At 51.7% G+C, this 19,588-nt stretch overlaps 4 protein-coding genes and 1 non-coding gene across 5 annotated transcripts; 2 read left to right on the forward strand and 3 right to left on the reverse strand.

Annotated features, from left to right (window-relative positions):
* The first annotated feature begins 5,976 nt into the window (after window positions 1-5,976).
* BDW74DRAFT_142916 (sugar porter family MFS transporter) lies at window positions 5,977-8,285 on the forward strand. The gene is made up of 4 exons (XM_073722792.1): window positions 5,977-6,396; window positions 6,447-6,635; window positions 6,683-7,622; window positions 7,679-8,285. Exons 1-4 carry the CDS (start codon window positions 6,177-6,179, stop codon window positions 7,971-7,973), a joined length of 1,644 nt encoding a protein of 547 aa, XP_073590160.1. The 5' UTR covers window positions 5,977-6,176; the 3' UTR covers window positions 7,974-8,285.
* An 859-nt stretch (window positions 8,286-9,144) lies between these two features.
* On the reverse strand, window positions 9,145-10,571 carry BDW74DRAFT_164921 (uncharacterized protein; the record flags this gene model as incomplete). Its single annotated transcript, XM_073726343.1, has 2 exons — window positions 9,145-9,157; window positions 9,199-10,571. 2 exons carry the CDS (start codon window positions 10,569-10,571, stop codon window positions 9,145-9,147), a joined length of 1,386 nt encoding a protein of 461 aa, XP_073590161.1.
* A 1,299-nt stretch (window positions 10,572-11,870) lies between these two features.
* BDW74DRAFT_172901 (uncharacterized protein) lies at window positions 11,871-14,025 on the reverse strand (the record flags this gene model as incomplete). Its single annotated transcript, XM_073727690.1, has 5 exons — window positions 11,871-12,796; window positions 12,859-13,046; window positions 13,116-13,477; window positions 13,539-13,809; window positions 13,859-14,025. The coding sequence occupies 5 exons, from the start codon at window positions 14,023-14,025 to the stop codon at window positions 11,871-11,873; spliced, it is 1,914 nt and encodes a 637-aa protein (XP_073590162.1).
* Window positions 14,026-14,985: 960 nt separating this feature from the next.
* BDW74DRAFT_172902 (uncharacterized protein) lies at window positions 14,986-17,983 on the forward strand (the record flags this gene model as incomplete). Its single annotated transcript, XM_073727691.1, has 3 exons — window positions 14,986-16,719; window positions 16,768-16,945; window positions 17,007-17,983. 3 exons carry the CDS (start codon window positions 14,986-14,988, stop codon window positions 17,981-17,983), a joined length of 2,889 nt encoding a protein of 962 aa, XP_073590163.1.
* Window positions 17,984-18,757: 774 nt separating this feature from the next.
* Window positions 18,758-18,851, reverse strand: BDW74DRAFT_t15. Its single transcript has one exon. It is a non-coding gene; the product is annotated as a tRNA-Phe (tRNA).
* Window positions 18,852-19,588: the final 737 nt, after the last annotated feature.

The following is a 19,588-nucleotide window of genomic DNA, read 5'->3' on the forward strand; positions in this document are numbered from 1 at the left end:
GGGCTTGAAACGTCGAGGAGGCGGGTATACGAGCTCTCCAGCTCCACAAAGGGACTCTACATCACACTCGACGCGTTTGAACAAAACCTTGAGACTATCGCCAAATATGACAATATCACCGGATTATCATGTATACGTAACGTATATACCCTAGAGTCTCGCAGCATAGTAAGATTATCGCCATTCACTATGCAGACGACGAGCTTGAGCTCTTTCGAGAGGAAGGGACTGAATGGTAAGGCGTTCCAGCCGCGTGTTATCTTGTTAGTCTAGTCGTTACGATAATAAACCACCTGTTGGCTATGAACCCTGATCTAGTCGGAGCGGCCCGCATGAAGAAGAGATAATGGATTCCTTTACAGGAAGCCAAGGGTGTTTCCGCTACGTAGGTGTTAGGAAGGACCCGACGCGAGACCAGAACGAGACGGTCAAAGCAGCAAACACGACGTGTATTCTGGGCGCGCGTTTCTCGAGGCTCTACGCTTGTCAGGGCCCGTCAGTGAACTACGGTCGGGAAAAATATACACACTGCATGTTGCCGATATTGCCAAGCTGGGGCTCATAGTTAGTAGTCTGCTAGGAGGTCGAGGGAAGTTTTCATCTCAATGTTGAGACTTCGATGAGCATTTTCTAGGCGTCTGTTGAGACAGGGTAGTGGAAACCCCTGTTTGCGGTTATTGACGGGAAACCTGAGTTCGGGAAGGCCTAATGGCATAGTTTTGGAGACTTGCGAGTTGGGAGTCCAGAATATCGGTAACTTGAAGGTTAGGAACTCCTCATAATGCAGCGGGAGGTTTACCAGGGATACTAGTTCGTTTGGGAAATTGAACAGCAAGAGCCTTGTTGCCGATGATCTGGCTTCACTGTGAGACGGAAATTCGCAGCCGAAGTGCCCCTTAGCAATCCTCAAATCGGTTGTTTGTAGACTTGCTTGTCTCTGGCGAAGGAATTGTGATGATAAGCCTCGAGCAATGGTTGTCGGCAGAGCTCCATTCAAGGCTGGTGCGAGCTGGATCTGTACCTATCGTGGATAAGAGTATCACAAAAGCCGCAGATGGGCGCTCATCAACAATTGCTTTCAGCCTAGATCAAGCATCAAATCCTCCACTCAGGGATATCCTGCACATCCCTCTGATGCAGTAAGGGGCAGTAACGCTACCCGTCAAGAGGTGTTCACGAAGAATATCCACTTGGGTCACCAACGGAGACACGAGCACGAGTGATAGGAAAAGAATGGATGACATTAGGCGTTACAGCATTGTCACACGATACGACCACAACGCCGGTCCCGGATCCGGATTGGAGCACTGGGACGAAGATGACGAAGGGAAGAGAAGTCGCGTTTGCAGTCCACCACGTCACCTACCGCATCGAAAGGAGGGCGGGGATGGCGAGTAAGCCTGGCTTTAGAGAGGTTAGTGAGTCCTCCCTATACCAACCAGCCCAATCTGCTGGAATGCGAGGTGGAACGCGGCTTTGGTTCGTGGAACGAACATGATGCGTTACGTGAGAAGGAAGGAGCAACGATCAGGTCCACGTACCGGGAGTCAAGGTGTAGACATCCTGAGGGAACCGAGCGAATTGATATGCCAACTATCAGTTCCATACAAGTAGGGCAAGGCGTTTCAGCTTGTTGCCTTGGCGCTTGTGCAGTCTCACTGAAACTGTGTACCGAATCCCCCAGGGTTCCCCAACACGCGTAACATCCAACGGGATAGAACGCAAACAGCTGGAAAGTTCGATGGTGTAATTCCGGCACCGGAGGAGCGAGGTCGTGTTGTACGGGGAACAGTACCTAGGGTACTTAACCATCGCCCTCGCGCCCTGATTCTGCTCTTTTTCTTTATTTCGTTTTAGGACAACTCAGCATAGCTGACTCGCGCTCCAGATCAAAATCAAAAACCTGCCCACAGCTATGGGCGCCCGCACCAGACAGTCAAAGCGGACGGCTAATTGCCGTGGTCCCGCTCCCGCTCCGATTTACCAGAAACCACAGTCTGGCGCTGGCAATAGAAAGAGACAAGCCGAACCTGGCAACAGTGCGCAAAACCGGGCGGAGTGCGCCAGGGTTTTTTGTTAGATTGGGCATCCAATCCAAAAGAGGGGGAGATGGGTCTACAGCAAACAGCACTCTCGCCATCAGTCTGGGGCGTCGGAATCAACGGCTTCCGTCGCCTATATGCATGCGACGACCCAAGAGCGACAGGGTGGGCGCGAATGGAATACGGAAAGAAAGGGACGATGAAGGTAGTTGCGATGAATGATGATGTTACCCATGAGAGTTCCTAACTGGCTTCAGGTGGCCTGACGCCTTCACTGCCGCTGGCATTCCAGGGGGCACCACAGGGGGCACCTCCTCCCCTAGGCTACAGAGCGGAACTTCCCCCATATGTTGTTTGGGGTGATAATTGTCGGCCAATGCATATGCGAAGACCATATACACAGTGGAAGGGGGCAACATCGCACTAGAAAACCTACCAAGTGGGAGATATGTGCACGAATGCACCATGCAAAATGTCGATGTGGAAGCCAGGAATGGCGGACCAGCTCGCTGTACGGATGGAATCCATGTGCACGATTCCGGATAGGATCTATGGGTTCGACCCGACTATAACATATAGCTAAGTTGTCAATCTAAATCTCGCACGCAAATGGAGCGGGAGACATATCTGCTTGTTGGTCTGGATGGCTGTATACAGGTTATGCAGGGTCAACAAGGTGAGCAGAGGGGTCAGTCAGCGCATCAGAGGCCCATTCCTGTTTGATTCTGTGCTACCTGTTGCCTTTTTGATTTCGCGTTTTCTTGTTTAGTGTGCTGGGTTGGTGTAGTAAGGCTTGCAGATGAATGGCCTGCGATATCAACACCTCTGGGTGCGCCCTTGATGACTTGATGGGCGCAAAGGCAGGGCGACAGATCTGCGCGATCAACAATTTGGGAGAATTCTTGATTGCATCGTCGTCTCAAGATTTTGGCACATCTTCAAGCAATGTAATGTACCACAGGGGCAGTCAATATCATGGCCACTGAGGTCTTCTGATCCTGTATGCAAGAAATACGGACGGACAACAAGGTAGTCACTCGAAATCGTTCGTAGCGTTAACTGATACTATCGAAATATATATCAAGCATCCGTTGAATCATTAGCCCGACTTCAGGAACAGACTGAATGTTGTCCGTTAGGCGACTGGGAAGCCGACGTCAAGATATCGCCTCTGCGCTTCCTCCTGTGGATATTGATGGAGTGGTTATAATAACATGTAGCATGATTCTGAGGTGTTGGGCGACACCACGAGAATGTGCGGGAAAGAACCTAGAAGCCATTTGTCGCCGAAAATTGTCAAACATGAGCCTCTAGTAGTCGTACAGTTATCCAAGACTTGATGAAAAGGACAATATTTCTATTCTGACAGATATCAGGCCTAACTTCAAGATGTTTGCAGTGCAGGCGGCTCTCTCGAGTCAGTCCTTTGATGTCGGAGCGGCCTCCTTCCAAAAAGAACGACGAGGCTGTCACGGCAGCTGCCCTCGTCAATGACATAGGTAACGCTCAGAAACAAGGTGAGAGAAGTCGACGATGAGATCTCAAAGATCGGCGCCCCTGGTCAATGCTCCGACTCCGGGGACATCAGTGACGTCGGTCCGCGGGTGTCGAGCGCCAGCGCCAAGTCGGGCATCGCAGCGTGCATTCTCGCCGATTCAAGCCGCCTCAGACCACGCCGAGGGTGCTCGGCGTCCGGAGGAAACGCTGGTGTCAGCCGGAAGATCTTCGTGGACGTTGCCGTGTACGTAGAATAACAGAACGTTATATCGGCTCGGCCGGCGGTAGCCATACCGTATGGCATGGTCGATCGTTGATACCCGACAAACCTTCCTCCTTGCGTTGCGTGGTCTCTCCGGTGGCAATATTGTCCTGGACGGTTATGCGAGCTGAGCGATGGATAGTGTACTGTGCTGAAACAGGAGACGGCGGCCTGGAACTAACGTGGAGGTATCAACAGACTATGACGCACAAGGTGTAGAACGTAGTCTGAAACGCGAGTCATAGTGAGAAGCGACACGGCACGGACCTCAGGCGATGACTGGACCATGGTCGCGACGAAACCGCACCAGCGGCACCGAAGTCGGGGTAACGCTGACATGGATGGCACACTGGAGCCCGGGATACCCGAAAGCAGTAATCCGAGCTCCCCCAGTCCGACTCGTCGGCTCGGACGCAACCGACATGACGATGGTGGTGAGATTCGAGGGCCGTGGCGGCCGGCGGTCTGGAGGTGGCGCAATCCGGCGATGGAGCATAGGGGCATCGCGATTCGACGAAGCGCGACCGGCGTCGTGAAGCGTTACTCGAGTCGGTTAGTGAGGGCCGACCGGCTAAAGTCTTGCGAATGTTGGGAGAGACGGGGGAGGAATGGAGGGGGTGGGTGCGAGGGCGAGTCGCGTGGCCAGTGAGAGAAACGCACAGGGGCCGATCGGATCTGGAGGTTGCATGAGCGGCGGGGGGCTGCGAATGGCTTCATTTCCTCGACACGCTTCAGGAATTCGATCAGAATCGGTCATTTAGCGATAGAATTTTCGACTCTCGGGTTGCCGAGTTCTTCAAGGACTCGATGTTATAGGATCAAAAGAGATGACTTGGCTCTTGCAGAGGATTTGAGGAAGAGAGCTTGGACAAGGCTTGGGAGTCTTGTCGGTTGTGGGAAAACCCCTGCTAGCCGCACCCAGAGACCGCCAAGGCTCGGCAGGAACACAACCCTGCTGATAACAGAATCGCCCACTAATACTACACCACGAACCTCACTTTCAAAAGCAAGCATTGTACGACATTGTACAACATCATCGCAGTGATTGACTTCTTCCAGAAGCTCACTTGCATGACTACGAAAGCAGGTTGAGCACATGATGCGGTTTGGCCATGACGTGGTCGCGAACTGGCGGTGGTGAGGAGGGACTCGGATATTCAAAATTGGGTGGGGCATCTGGGGATTCAGGATCGCTCTCAACGATGTCACGATAATATCGCGGGATTACATCGGGATTTCTCCGGCCGACAAACATTTACAGTGTAGGAAGAGCGTCAGGCTCGGGTCAGAAGGCTTGGATGAGATGCTATATTGATCGTCGCAAGCGAAAACGATAATGAAGGCAGAAAACAGAGCAGTAACGATGGAGTGGATGATTTAGCCGGTCACTGCTACTGTGGAATCTGGAGTCTCCGGACCCCGGATTTTGTGCTGGAGACCGCCGGTGGCAACTGCCTCCATAGTAGACTTCCGCCCTTTGCCGGATTAAACGCTCGCTCTCCATCGTCAACTGCGCACTATGACCTCTTTTTTTTTTTTTGGAGTATTTCCGATGTCTTTGGACGCCCACCTACATAGCAAAAATATGTTCTGATTGTCCATTCCTTGACCACGCGAGCGCCACGCGATTCTGCCAAGCGCACGAACCGATGTCATCCCTTGCGCAGGACTTCAGCTGACTGAGCTGAGATTGCGATGCCATGACAGGCAGACAGGCTCAGACATCTCCTTGAGGAAAGCGCAGGCCCCAGCTTCAAATCCCACAATAAAGCTCTCACAAACAGTCTTTGTGTGCCTTGATCATGCACCGGCTTCTCCGTATCAGGCTAGCGTATGACGGCATTGCCCTGTGACTAAGCTCACACCCCCGCTGATCCCAGCACTTGGCCTGTTTCGGCCTATCAACGTCATTTTCCCTTGTCCACCACACAGACAATCGTAGTCCAAGCGGAGGAACCTGGAGATAACTCGAAGCTGGAGAAGCCAGATCCGGAGACGGCCAGGAGTCACGGTGGAGCTGGATCGGACCATGGCCAATGATGTGAATTGACTGCTGGTGTTGATGCTACGGTTGCCTGCCCTCTCCAATTGACTTCGTGGCCGAGTCAAAATTGTGTTGCAGGCAGAGAGGAATGGCTGGCTGTCATGTCCCTGAGCCTCCTGGTCTTCTTAAAAAGCTTGCTGCCCCTCGTGCAACCTGGGCTGATCTTAACTTTTTTTTTGACCTCATCCTTTTCTTTTCCTCTTCCTCCCACACCCCTCTTCTCCCATCCTTTCTCTTTCCTTTGAGAAGCCCCCTCCCTCTCCTCCTCTTCCTTCCGCCTCGATCAACCCTGCACAATTGAGTAACACCAGTTCCTGGAAACAAACTCAGCATGGCGCGCCGTTACCTGGGCCTCCAGGGCCACCAGCTTCAGCTCGCGATTAGTATCATCGCTGGCATGGACTTTCTCCTCTTTGGTTACGATCAGGGTGTCACCGGCGGTCTCCTGACTCTCGAATCCTTCATCAAGTACTTCCCTACGATTGCTACCAATGGCACTTACTATGAGAGCTTGGACTCGGGCGCACAAAGCAACCAGTCTACTCGTCAAGGTACATAAAATTGTGGTGCAAAGCATTTGGCAGCTAACTTACCGGCGCAGGAATCGTCGTCGCTGCCTACAACCTCGGATGTTTCGCTGGTTCGATCCCAACCATTTGGGTTGGAAACTGGCTCGGCCGCCGCAAGACCATCTTCCTTGGATCATTCATCATGGTTATTGGCGCTCTCCTTCAGTGCACTTCATATCACCTTGCTCAGTTCATTGTTGGGCGTCTTGTTACTGGTTTTGGTGAGTAAAAACACATTTCTTCGGCCATGGTCCACTAACACAAACAGGAAACGGCATGAACACTTCCACCGTCCCCACCTGGCAGTCTGAATGCTGCAAAGCCAACAAGCGCGGTCAACTAGTCATGATCGAGGGAGCGATGATTACCTGCGGTATCATGATCAGTTACTGGATTGACTACGGTCTTCTCTTTGCCGATCCCAGCGAAGTGGCCTGGCGTTTCCCTCTCGCGTTTCAAATCTTCTTCGCTCTCATCATTCTCGCCTTCGTCATGTTTCTTCCTGAGTCTCCCCGCTGGCTCGTCCTTAAAGGCCGCGAAGATGAGGCCCGCGAAGTTCTTGGAGCGCTCGTCGGCGACGGAACCGACCCTGACTTCATCCAGACCGAATTTACCGCGATCAAGGCCACGGTCTTGGAGATGGCTTCTGGCTCCTTTAAGGACATGTTCACCTTTACCGAAGACCGACACTTCCACCGCACCGTCCTCGCCTACGTTAACCAGATGTTCCAGCAGATCTCCGGTATCAATTTGATCACCTACTACATCCCCGTCGTGCTTGAGAACCAGCTTGGAATGAATTTGCAGAACTCGCGTCTCATTGCGGCCGCGAACGGAACTGAGTACTTCCTCGCATCGTGGATCGCCGTGTTTACCGTTGAGAAGTTTGGGCGCCGCACACTGATGCTCTTCGGTGCCGCGGGAATGTCCATCTCCATGGCCATCCTTGCTGGTACCGCCAGCGCTGGCTCCAACTCCGCCAACATCACCTGTATCGTGTTCCTCTTTATCTTCAACACCTTCTTCGCCATCGGCTGGCTTGGCATGACCTGGCTGTACCCCGCCGAAATCGTGCCGCTGAAGATTCGCGCGCCGGCGAATGCCCTGGCCACCTCATCCAACTGGATCTTCAACTTCCTCGTCGTCATGATCACTCCCGTCGCGTTCGACAACATCGGCTACCAGACCTACATCATCTTCGCCGTCATGTAAGTCCCCCTCCTCCTTTCTTTCTCGCCAAACCACCACTAACACTTTCTATTAGCAACGCCTTCATCTTTCCCGTAACCTACTTCTTCTACCCCGAGACGGCCTACCGCTCCCTCGAGGAAATGGACCGCATCTTCCGCAAGACCAAGAGCGTGTTTTCGCTCGTCCGCACTGCGAAGGAAGAGCCCCACATGTACGGCAAGCACGGCGAGCTCATGCGTCAACCCGGCGACGTTGAAGACGATGCTTTCCGTCGCGCAAGCTACCTCCAGCACAAGGGCAAGGGTGACCGCTTGTCAACGGATGATACGAGCACTGAGAAGGTGGAGAAGGTGGAGCATCTTCATTGATGATCCTCTTTTCGTCTTTTCTTCTTGTCTTTCTTTGCATAAGAGGATGAATGTACATCACGACCACGGTTCATGTTTCATGAGATGATACTGCATTGCACTGAAGTGCTGCTGATGAGAGGTGATTTGCTTTTTGTTTTTCGAAGTCTGGACTGACCGGCTTTTCTGCTGGTTTTTCTGCTGGTTTTTCTGCTGGCTTTTCTGCTGAGGTCAGGTCCAGCTAAGATCCTTGTATGAATTATACCCCCATGTCGCTTTGACGACTATGAACTAGCGGATTCAATGAATATGCCATGTGCATTGCATGCCAAATCTTCTTTTCCTGATTGACGTTCTTTCAGTTGTAGCTTGTAGCATTAGTATTAACTCGCTCCTTTTCTCCACTTGACCCGGCCTGAACATCATGAATGCCCAATTCAACATGTCTCGTTCGCCTCTACGTAACTTCCGGCGCGCTTTATGCATTGAATACCCTGGCGCCGCTCTACACATCCAACCAATAGTGGACCCTTGCCCCCATCTTCTCCAACCTCATATCAGCCACAGTCGATGCTGTCACTAAAACAAGGTCTATTTTGCCCTTGCTCTTGTCCTTCATCGGAATCCTCGATTTAATCTCACTGCCCAACAATTCGCCCACGGAGGCTATGCACCATACTTATCAATGGTTACACTACCCTACCTAGGTACCTAAGGTAGGCACTCATCCTCAGCTTGCCTGAGCGGGTGAGTTCGCCAAATTTTAGCCCAACGCCCAACAACTTGTTACTCCAGGTTCGTGTTCATTTTCTCCTATCAGAGCGTGTTTGTGGTACCAAGAATTCAGGTCTTTTGGGCTCAGCTTGATGCCAGAGTTCAGAGAGATTGCCGACAGATTCTAAGTACGCAGTAATCTACCTGCCGCAGTATACATGAGCCAATGTTATAGGAGAGAAATACATTTCCTTTTCTTCATATCATTGCGCCGTTATGTTCTAGCTAACCGAGATGACTGGTTTCAAGCTACTCTAGTTCCACCCTCTTTCTGTATCCATCCATCGCCACTCACGACCTCGACCGATAAACAACCACATCCCCATCCCCTCCAACCTTCTCCCTCATTTTATCCTTAATATCCTCCGGAACACCCCACCTTGCCTTCGGCCCCAACCTCACAACCCACCTCTTCCGATTACTCGCCTGATCTAGCGACATATTCGGAAAACGGAGCGTATCAACATACCACCCCGGCGTCGCAAAATTCACTGCAATAGCATAATGTCTCTCCTCCTCGTCCTGAAACTCGCTCAGCGTCTCCCGCCGCACTTTCGAGCACACAATAATATTCCTTAGGACCGGCATGCGCAGCGTCGCAGATACAATCGAGCGCATCAGGGGATCGAATGTATCGGGATCCGGAAAAGTCCGCCACGGATGCTCAGGTATATTCCCGTTCAGAAAGTCCGCGCGGTCCATGTTTATCGAGATCACAGAGTCAGTATCGGAATCTGCACCGTCGATGGCCGGGCCGCGCGCGATTTCGCGCTCTTCGTCTGGATCGAGTTCGTCTGCGTCCATGGTTTCTCGGGACCCGGTGTAATACCAGCGGCCGTCGTAGGTGAGGATCGGAAAGTCGATGCGGGCGTGTTCGAGGTGTGGGAAGGGGGTTTCGTCGTCTGGAGGCCCGAAGAGCGCAGGGGAGATGGGGACGCCGTTTGATAAGGTGAGACCTCTTAGGCTGCGTTGTGCCAGTTTGCGGATTGCGTGGCTGAGCGCGTCGCCGTTTGGATACGAGGGATCGTTTTCGAGACCCGTGTCGAAATCGTGGTTTCCCGGCGCGTACTCGAACATGCAGAGTCTGAGCTCTTCGAGTTTGTGTAGCGTCGGCGCTTCGAGCATTTTTGCTAATGCGGCTGTATACTCCGCCTTGAGGTTCTTATGCCTGAATTGAACGGGTCTCATCGCCAAATCCAGGACCCGGAGATTCGGTAGGCTGAGAACCATAGCATTCATCGTAGCCGGATAGATCCGCCGCCCGTCCCTGGCGACGCCCAGCTCCCGCACGCACTCGATCGTTGGCAGTTCGACCCCGGCATCAATATCAATACCCAGCGTATGCTCCGGACAAAGCCAGCGCATCTCCGCCTCCTCAGCGGTCTGATCATCCCCAGGCGACCAAGCCTGCACATCAAGACTCAAAGACGCCGGCTTCTCCCACGCGCTAAGCTCACCCCACAACTTTACCAGTCCATCTTGAAATGCAACCAGATTAGCGCGGTGCTCTTTACTCCGTTCACGCGCAAGACCACGGAGTTCAGGGTCATAGTCCGGCAGATCAATTGTATAGCGAAGTTCATGGATCGCCGCCACCCGCAGCGGGTTTTCCCGGATCAGACGCAAACCACCGGGGTCAGAGCTCGATGTGCGGTATGTGCGGTAGAGCATGCGCTCGATTCCCGCCTGGAATTTTCGTGAGACGCGCGCATAAGGCGCGATTAGGGGTTTTAGGTCGCTGGTTCCGGTGAGGGGTTCGGTGCGGGGCTCGAAGATGATTAGGGTGACGAGCTGGAGGGCGATGAGCTCGATTAATTCGAGGCTTAAAGAGTCGAAGGTCGCCATTTGGCTCTGGGGTATGATGAGGGATTTTTATTGTTGAGGTGAGGATAGTTCAGACGCGTTTTAGAGGTGTTGAGGTATGACTGATGTTGATGTTGATGTTGCGGACGCGGTGGTGGGGCTTCTTGGCCTTAGGCCAATGGGCGTAGTCTGACGGAGAGGGGTGTTGAGCCCTAATTTGATACATCATCTCTTGGTGCGGGAGGTCAGTCACTCTAGGTGTACGGTCTTTGTTAAGCATTCCAGACAGTGGCCATTTGTCTGGGCTTTTAAATAGACCAGAGAGATGCACGGAAGCATCCTCGTCCCTTGTCCACTGTAGCTCCGATGCATTGTTCTGAGGCGGTTAGGTACGAGCCAAAGTCGAGGTCCGGAGCTGATTGGCAGTAGTCAGAAAGAAGAGGGGGCTCAGCCTTATTAAGTACCCTTTACAGTAGAAGATAGGTTGTGCAAGCTCGGAATAATGATGGAGAAACCGCAGTTGTATATTTTGTATATGCCATGTCTAAAAGATGACAGCTATCACCGATAACTCCGTCGCCTGGCTGCTACCTAGGTAACAGTGGAACCAGCATAGACCTCGACCTGATGAATACTCGTGGACTGCTATTGACCTCGACTGTTCTTCTAGAACTGTGGATTCGAATTTAAGATTATCTTAACACCGGCAGGATCATTCGCGCTCAACCGACAACCTTAAGGCACTCTGTTTTCTCTCTGTTTTCTGTATATACTATAATTTCGGTTGTCATTACCGCTATACTCGTTCAAGTACCATACTCTAATTTGGATTTGCGGTGCAGGTTGGGGATGAGGCGTTTTGGTTCGTGCTCGAGGGGCTTTTCGGGGTGGAAGGACGAAACATTAACATTAAATGACCTCAGGGCTACCTGTGTAAGGAAGACTTGGGTACCTTATGTTCATGTCATAGCCTGGTACCTAAGTAATACATATCCACAAATAATTAATCCTAATGCTGTTAGATCTGCTTCTACCCGGTGATGCAATGTGACGATAGAGAATGAATACAAAAGACTGAACCAACGCAAGGAGCCCATCCAAAGCAAGCCATAGTATGTACAGTGGTGAAAGGAGGCCAGTAGGTTTCAATAAGGAGCCTCGCTGTGGTTGGGCTCAGCTAGTCCGGATGTACTACTTGCGCAGGATACGGTAGAATTTTCATCAACCAATGGGTATGCAAATCTTAAAAGACGTTAGCATAACAAGCTATCTAAATATAGAAAACAGATGTCTCAGCTGGAGCTTGAGAATCAACCCAGAATTGCCCCCACTCTATATCACCTACTCACTAGAACCATCCGTCTCATCTTCATCCTCATCGTCATCCTCCTCCTTCATCCGCACCGCCCTGCGAAACTGCTCCAGCCGATCTACTTGCCCAATATCATTCCAAATAAGCCGATCCGACATCTCAAGGCCATCATCAAACAGTGAATAAGGAGGCAGAATCACTCTCTGATGTTGGCTGATAGTGCGATCGATAACACCATCCGCGAAGGGCGTCGTGATCAGCAACTTGAAGTTCGGGCGCAAGGCATCATCGGTAACCAGTCTGTTGAGAATCAGCATTACGTCCCAAAGTTCATCGAGCCACGGGCCGTATTCAAAGCCCGAAATGCCGTCGATGATGCAGATGACGGGCTGTTTGGGTGGAAGCTGCTCGATCAGCTGCCGGAAAGTGTGGCAGAGCATGTGGAGTGAGTGAGATTCAATCTCATTGGCGAAGCGACGGGTATTGATGAAGTCCAGGTTAAACTTATGTCGGCCGCAGAAGAGGAGTTGGAATATGAGGCTGCGGATAAGGCCGTTGGGGCCAGTGACTGTGCCTGCCTCGCCGGACTCATGGAGCCCGCAGAAATGGTGGAGGATGATAGCATTGGAGTTTTGATGCAGGCTGAGCACGAGCAATGCGCAGAGAACGGACAAGGCCGAAATCCGACGGGGCCCGACGTCTTCGAAGTTGCCGTTGACCCATAGCATATCTGGGGTTTGGGATGACATCCATTGGGAAAATCCAGGAATTTGAAGAATTTGACGTGCGTGACTCTGTGCTGCGGCATCAAATTGATGTTGGTCCTTTAGCACCGTATCAAGATTCTCCAGATGCTCGCGGAAGTAGACCTTCAAGCTGTGCATCAGGTCGGTTTCAGAGAGCCATTGTGCTGGGGACTGAACCGGAGACGAATGTTGGCTGTTCAACGGTACCTCTATTTGGCACCAACCCGGTGGTCAACAAAGAGACCACACATGAAGGGGGATGTTCTCTTACCAAACGGATTTGAGACCAAGAATACGACCACCCGGTTCATGACATCAAGCCCGAGCTGGTCCTTCCGACTCATGCCGCCGTACTTGGAGGTCAAATCGAGGGTCTCGGTTGAAACCTGGCGTTGCAGCTGAGGGTCAGTTCCAGTACTCTGGTTTTGCTGGGCGGCCTCTTTCAGCGTTTCCATCTCGCTCCGGAGCTAATCAAACCTCGCTGAGATTGTATCTAATGCCGCCGAGTTTTCGAGGACGGTCTGATACGTGTCTAGTCTGATGTCATCGCGAATCAGGTCGAGACACTTCTTGAATTTCGCAGCTTGAGTGGACACTATTCCCAAGATTGTATCAATGGTCTTTCCTCTCATGCTGGAGCCAAAGAGTCGCTTCCTAAGTTGGCTGACGCGCTCCCATGCCTGGGGCTTGGAGTTGATGTCCCCATTCAGCAGAACGATCAACTCCGCCAACGCCCGAACGACCGTCTCATAGAAGGTAATAGCACTCTGACGTAAGTTCGGGACAAAATCGAACTTGGCGTGCTGTTTTGTTGTCAAAACAAGCAGCGCCGGAATGTCGTGGAACGCTTGGAGGATTTTCTCTCGATTTTCGGCATTTCGCTTGGCAATCTGTGGCTCAAAAGGCAGTGCTAATGGTAAAAAAGGCAAGGGGGTACATATCATTACTTACGCCAAAGATCATCTTCAAACCAGCACTGAGGACGTTGAGCCCGTTGTCTGCCGGCACTAGCTCGCACCAGGGGCTGATCTCATCAGAGTGATCACCGGCCACGCATCCGATTTTGCGCAGCAGATTCAATTTTCTAATGGCCTTTTGCTGATAGATGCTGACAGCCGCATCGAGCTCACAGAAGACATCCTTCCATGTACACCCTTTTATGCTAAAGCGCAAGGCTTCTTCAGCGGTCGCGTTATGCACATCGAGTACCTCCTGAAGATACCTTTGATGTCTGTCAGCAGGAAGTCAGGCCGTGAGATGGGAGAACAAACCTAAGCACGGGCAAAGGGGCGAGCTCTGCCCGTTTTAGGTCAAACGTGGCAGGCACAGTGAGAGCTTCGTGGAGTTCCCTTCCACTTTTGAGGGTGTACTCGGCCGCAAATTTCTTTTGCTTCCGGATGTCTTCTTGTCGATCCAGCTTTCGTAGGCGTTCGAACATGATCGCAAGTTCAAGGTTGTATGCGAGCATCGAAATGAGATGTAAGGGTGCGCAGGGCTAGTCAAGCATATAAAGCCCAAACGCAGTCCGTAATCGGTTGCTGGCAGTGCCGTGCTGCGGCAGGCTCAGCTAAGCTGAGGCCAAAAGGCTGACAGGGTAATAAAACATTCTCGCAATGGCATTGCGGCAGGACTGTCTGTAAGAACTCGGAAATATTGACTGAGGCAGTGAAAGGACGGAACGTTGCACAGCATCGCCCCGGCACTCAGTGGGGGTGGATTGCAGGACAGGATGATGGAATAAACGAGAGGGGTGATGAGAGGAGGAGGCTCCCAGCCGTCCGTTCTCTCCCAGATTACACAGGACTGTCCTTGCGGTCCACCATGGAGTATGTATGTCATCCGAGATAGTTATCATGGAGTGGTCGATGATCCCCGAGCTGCATCGCCCAGGTATTTGTATACGAGCGACACGCCAACGCCCGACATTTGTCACACCCACCTCACCGTCGGAAGGGTTTGACAGACCTCGGGAAGCAACTGGGTTCGTTCAATTGGTTTTCAGCAGGTTCCGACCCCCGGTACTTCTGGCCACCGCAGGGAGGGGTAAGTGAGTCGAAAGAAGGATGTTGAACGCGTCTGGGACTCACAGGGGCCCCCAGCCGACCGTGGCTCTTTCCATTTCTGGGTATAAACAGCCTTTCCCTCAGCCCAGCGCGCTTTCCAAATCCACTTGCACAAATGTTGGCTGATCACGCTAGTCTCCTCCCAAACTTCTCCCTCCGAAATTGACAAACGCAATGGCTACCATTGAGCCACCAAAGGAGACCTCTAGCAATGGGGCGGTCGCTAATGGCCCGGCGACAGCACCTGAAACCCCCCTACAGCTCCGAAAGACCAGTCCGAGTACACCCGGGCGCTCGAAAAGCGGCTCGGGGAGTTGGAGAACCGTCTACTCAATATGGAGTTGCAGAGTAAAGAAACCGTGAGCAGGCGCGTCGTCAGCGGCGACAATGCCGAGAACGAACTCGAAAACACAGCAAAGGGCCCATCTGACGACGATGGCGATTCCATCCCATTACAACTCCCCATAGTAAGAGAAACACGCAAGTTGAACTGGATCAACTTTGCAAACCGCTTTCCGGATCAAAGGAACTCGGCGCTCATCGAGCTGCTCATGGGTCCCCCGTCGCTGGAAGACGAATACAAGAAGGACGATATCTTTTGCGAGAAGCTGAGACTGGTCGGAACTGAAGAGGCACAGCAGCATATGATAACAGCACGAGAGCGCAATGTTATCCGATCCGGTGCCTATATCCAGTCTATTCGTATTACCTCCATTCCATTAGCCCGCCAACTTGTCGAGATCTTTGACCCGGATGAGGATACCTCACAGCCACTGGTCTTCAGGCGACCATTCGCGCCATTGATCTACAACATTGAGGAGTTCAGACAACGACTTGCCAAGATGGAATCCGAGCTCGACAAGGCCGGAGAGGAGGATGAGTCGGGCATGCCTAACGTAGACTTGTCACCAGTGCACACTGCCATGACTGCTCCGGAGAAAGCGCGCGCCGACAAGCTTCATCTCGTCGAGGATTTTCGCTATCTAATTCAGTTCCTCGAGGAAGAGATACTGCCACTTGCGACGATGTTTTATACCTCGAGCAAATCTGAGACCCCGAACAGGCATAAGAAGATCTGTTTCGCTGACCTGTGGCATCTGTTCAGCCTTGGCGAGTGCATCTACAACCCCGAGGCCACATCCTCTTTTCAGGCCAATCCTATGTCGGTAGTCACTGGCGATGGTGATCAGAATATTTGGAAACTGTATTGGAAGCGAGCGTCCGGCGACAATTTCGAGCTGAGATGCTACCGAATCGACCACAACGGAGAGGCCTACGTCTGCGTCCCAACCACCTTCACCATCAAGTACTTCAAAGGAGAGGAGGACATTGCCGACCTGAACGTATACCCACTCCGGTTCGCCGAAAACCACAAAGACCTCGTTCAAGAATCCGAGGAGTCGGGTAAGAAGTGCAAGAAATGTCTAGAGGAACATTTTCTCCTCCATACTGGATGGGCCCTGACGCCCGACTCTCAGAGCTCCCTGCAGTATATAGCCAGTGATGTTATCCTCGACGCAGGTGAGGCCATGAAACTTCATTTGACCTGGAAATTCAACTCCTGGTATCCCAGTACAGACGCAGGAGAAAAGGGTTATCCAGATTCCTCCCATGTGATGTTCTCCTGGAAAATTAAAGACCAAAAAGCTGTATCATCGAACATTTACAACTCGTACTGGGTCGATGACTGGGTAGACCGCAAGCAAATGGCGGACTACTGTGGAAAGGTCGATCCCTTTCTTTCGCAGGGTATCAAGGGCAAGGAGAAGGACTATCCGCTCAGCGATAAGGACATCATTCTATTGCCGCGTCGACTCTTTGCCTATGTCCTTCAGGAACGCCGCTTCGTTGCGGTCGACATTCGAAACCTCTCCAGTGTTCAGGATTCTAGTGGTGGCAGCTTTGATTACCTGGTCATTGATGAAAACCACATGAGACTACTGCAGTCCCTCGTGCACTCGCATTTCATGCGCAAGAGTATACAGGACTCGGGGCATTATAGTGTGAACCAGGACATTGTACACAACAAGGGACGCGGACTTGTTATCTTACTTCACGGCGTGCCCGGAGTTGGCAAAACATCCACAGCAGAGACCATTGCTCACCACTGGTAAAAGCCTTTGCTCCCAATCACGTACGGCGACCTGGGGTTGTCACCGGCAGCGGTAGAGGGCAAGCTCAAGGATGTCTTCCGCCTCGCCCAGCTATGGGGCTGCATTCTTTTGTTGGACGAGGCGGACGTTTTCCTTTCTGAGAGAAGGCCTACGGATCTCGAAAGAAATGCACTGGTCTCGGGTAAGTCTATCATAGGTACCCTTCATCGCCTGACTACAATGCTGACGTCTTTACCAAATAGTTTTCCTGCGAGTGCTGGAGTACTATACAGGAATTCTCTTCCTCACCACCAATCGCGTCGGCTACATCGATGAGGCCTTCAGGTCTCGAATCCACATAAGCCTCCATTATCCCAGTCTTGACGAGGAATCGACGAAGCAGATCTGGAAATTAAACCTGGACCGCTTGAAGACTGTTGAGGAAGAACGTGCCGCCGCAACCTGCCAGACCCCGCTAACAATTGATGTAAAAGGCATAAAGAGATTCGCGATGAAGCACTACAAATATAGTGAACGAGGGAGGGAGACCTCAAAGTGGAACGGACGACAAATCAGAAACGCCTTCTTGATCGCCTCCGCCCTTGCGCGGTATGAGAAAGAGAACCCAGACTCAAAGTCACAGGGCCCATCCAACACGTCGGAGTACGACATCAGCGCCAGGCATTTCAAGACCGTCGCTGACGCCGGCGAGGGCTTTGACAACTATCTCTACCAAATCAAGCACAAAACGCCCCACGAGGCCGCCTTCCAGCAAGGCTACCGCAACGACGCCTTCACCCCTAAGTCTTCGCAGGCGTCCAACCCGAACATGCAGTTCACTCCGGGCCAGGGAGGCATTCCTCCCAATACCCAGGCGGCCTACTACCCACCGACCCCCAGTCCAATGGCCCACGGACAAGGCCATTACGATGGTCCGCAGATCCACAATGCGGGGGCGCGCCAGTCGCAGACTCAGTTCACCCAGTACGAATACATGGCGGACAATTCTCGCGGCCAACCGGTAGTACAGCAGCATGGCCAGGATCTCAGCTTCACCTCTCCTCCGCAGATGGGCGTCGGCTTCGGGCATAACATGGGTATGGCTATGGGGATGAGGACTGACCTTAATCTGCCGCAGCCTCCCATGACCCCGAGCAAGCACCAGAGTCCCCCGGTTGGCGCTCAAAGTGGGTATGGTAGCACTCCGCGGGCTGGCGATGTTGATTGGGACTCTGACTAGAGGGGTGAGGGTACGGGTCAAGGCGTTTCGCGTCCATCTCTTCTTTGTTGTATCTTGGATAACGGCCGCATATTCTCTAGGCGATTTGGCTCTCATTTCTTATAGCATTGCGTTCTGAAATCTAGTCTTGGGCTAATTTAGTTCTAGCTTCCATTGCTGTGCTATGGTTACCGTGGTTGCCGGGTTTTTGAAGGTCCTTCCGTGTGCTTTACCTAGTGGATTTACGAATGACATTTCCAATGATTGAGTATAGCACTCGATCTTGTAACCATCTTGCTAGGAGACCCCTGAGATACTCCATATCATTTGATAATCTGCGTCTTACAATGATGCCTGAAAGTCAAACCACCTCAGATCCTGCTTAGAGTACCTATCTAAGCTGAGTGGCACCCACTGCAATTTATCCTGTCCAAGACTATTTACTATTGGGGCTTGAGCCATGCCGAGGATACATCAATCAGGCCAGCGGGTAGAAAGAGAAAAGATATAAACCTAAGAGCGGTTATAAAGGTACTATTCCATTTAGGCAATACGACACCACACTCGCCAGCGTCCTGGGTATGGACCGGACGGTTTTACAGTCGCTGATGGGGCCAGAGAAGACGAGTCTCGTCCAATCAGCTAATCGGGGGAGAACCAGTTGATATGAGCGCTCAGAGGTTGAAGTATCTTCCCAGTTAATTGTTTTATTAATTAATTTTCATGATACCCAATGGAGCAAAAAGTACGGCAGCGTAACCATGCTAGATAAGGGGAGTCGAAAGAAAAAAGTAATGGGATGAGCAGGGATCGAACCAGCGACCTTTAGATGATGTGACTGATGTTTGAAGACTTCAGTCTAACGCTCTACCAACTGAGCTATCGCCCCATTAGATGGTCATTTCTTACTTTGCTTTAGTCTATAACCCAAATGAAAAACCTGTAAAAAGGTCGAAAACTGCTTTGGCCGCCTACTGCAAAGTTATATATTTCTGGTCTCTGACAAGAATTATTTGGTCAAGCTTCCTAACCACAATATACATCCAACGAATTTTGGGTGTAATTACAGGCTGTTGAGTTTTGAGAAGATACCATTGACGTCAATGGTCTTCTTAGTAAAGCTCACTTCGTCCAGCTTCGGATGTATATTTGCAAGTTAGGTTGGATCCTAAGGGCCCGGGCTCGGGAGTCGATCGAACTTGGGCTGTGAGAGTCCTGTACAGCGTGGTGCGTGAGGCCCTCTTAATACCGATGAATCAATCCACATCTCACTATGAAGGCAAACAATTTCCTTCTAGTACTCCTCACTTGAGAAGTAAATTAAACAACGAGAGAAAGGTGGCTGAATACAAATGCTTTACAAACCACAAAATTTCTGAACCATGGAAGGACAGATCCACCTTTGCGAATTCGACCTCTCGAGCCCAGTATCTGTATCGACTACCATATCGAGCACCGCAGTCTCCGCCTCGCCCGGCTAAGGGCTGGTTGCTCCGACGCGAAAACTCCAGTATCGTCCGCAGAGAGCCGAGTCGACGACCTCGGGATACTTGCAAGATTCGGAGAGAGTCCTACCTGTAACTACATTATCTCGCTCATTGCTATGCAGAATGGATAAGATAGGAT

Source organism: Aspergillus multicolor, assembly GCF_047715735.1.
Source record: "Aspergillus multicolor strain CBS 133.54 unplaced genomic scaffold BDW74scaffold_1, whole genome shotgun sequence".
Taxonomy (NCBI): domain Eukaryota; kingdom Fungi; phylum Ascomycota; class Eurotiomycetes; order Eurotiales; family Aspergillaceae; genus Aspergillus; species Aspergillus multicolor.

Excerpts from the sequence above, each read along its gene's own strand:
- BDW74DRAFT_142916 (XM_073722792.1), top strand. The coding sequence starts at position 6,177 with ATGGCGCGCCGTTACCTGGGCCTCCAGGGCCACCAGCTTCAGCTCGCG. Across the intron at positions 6,636-6,682 it reads GCGTCTTGTTACTGGTTTTG|GAAACGGCATGAACACTTCC; the intron begins GTGAGTAAAAAC and ends TAACACAAACAG. Across the intron at positions 7,623-7,678 it reads TACATCATCTTCGCCGTCAT|CAACGCCTTCATCTTTCCCG; the intron begins GTAAGTCCCCCT and ends ACTTTCTATTAG.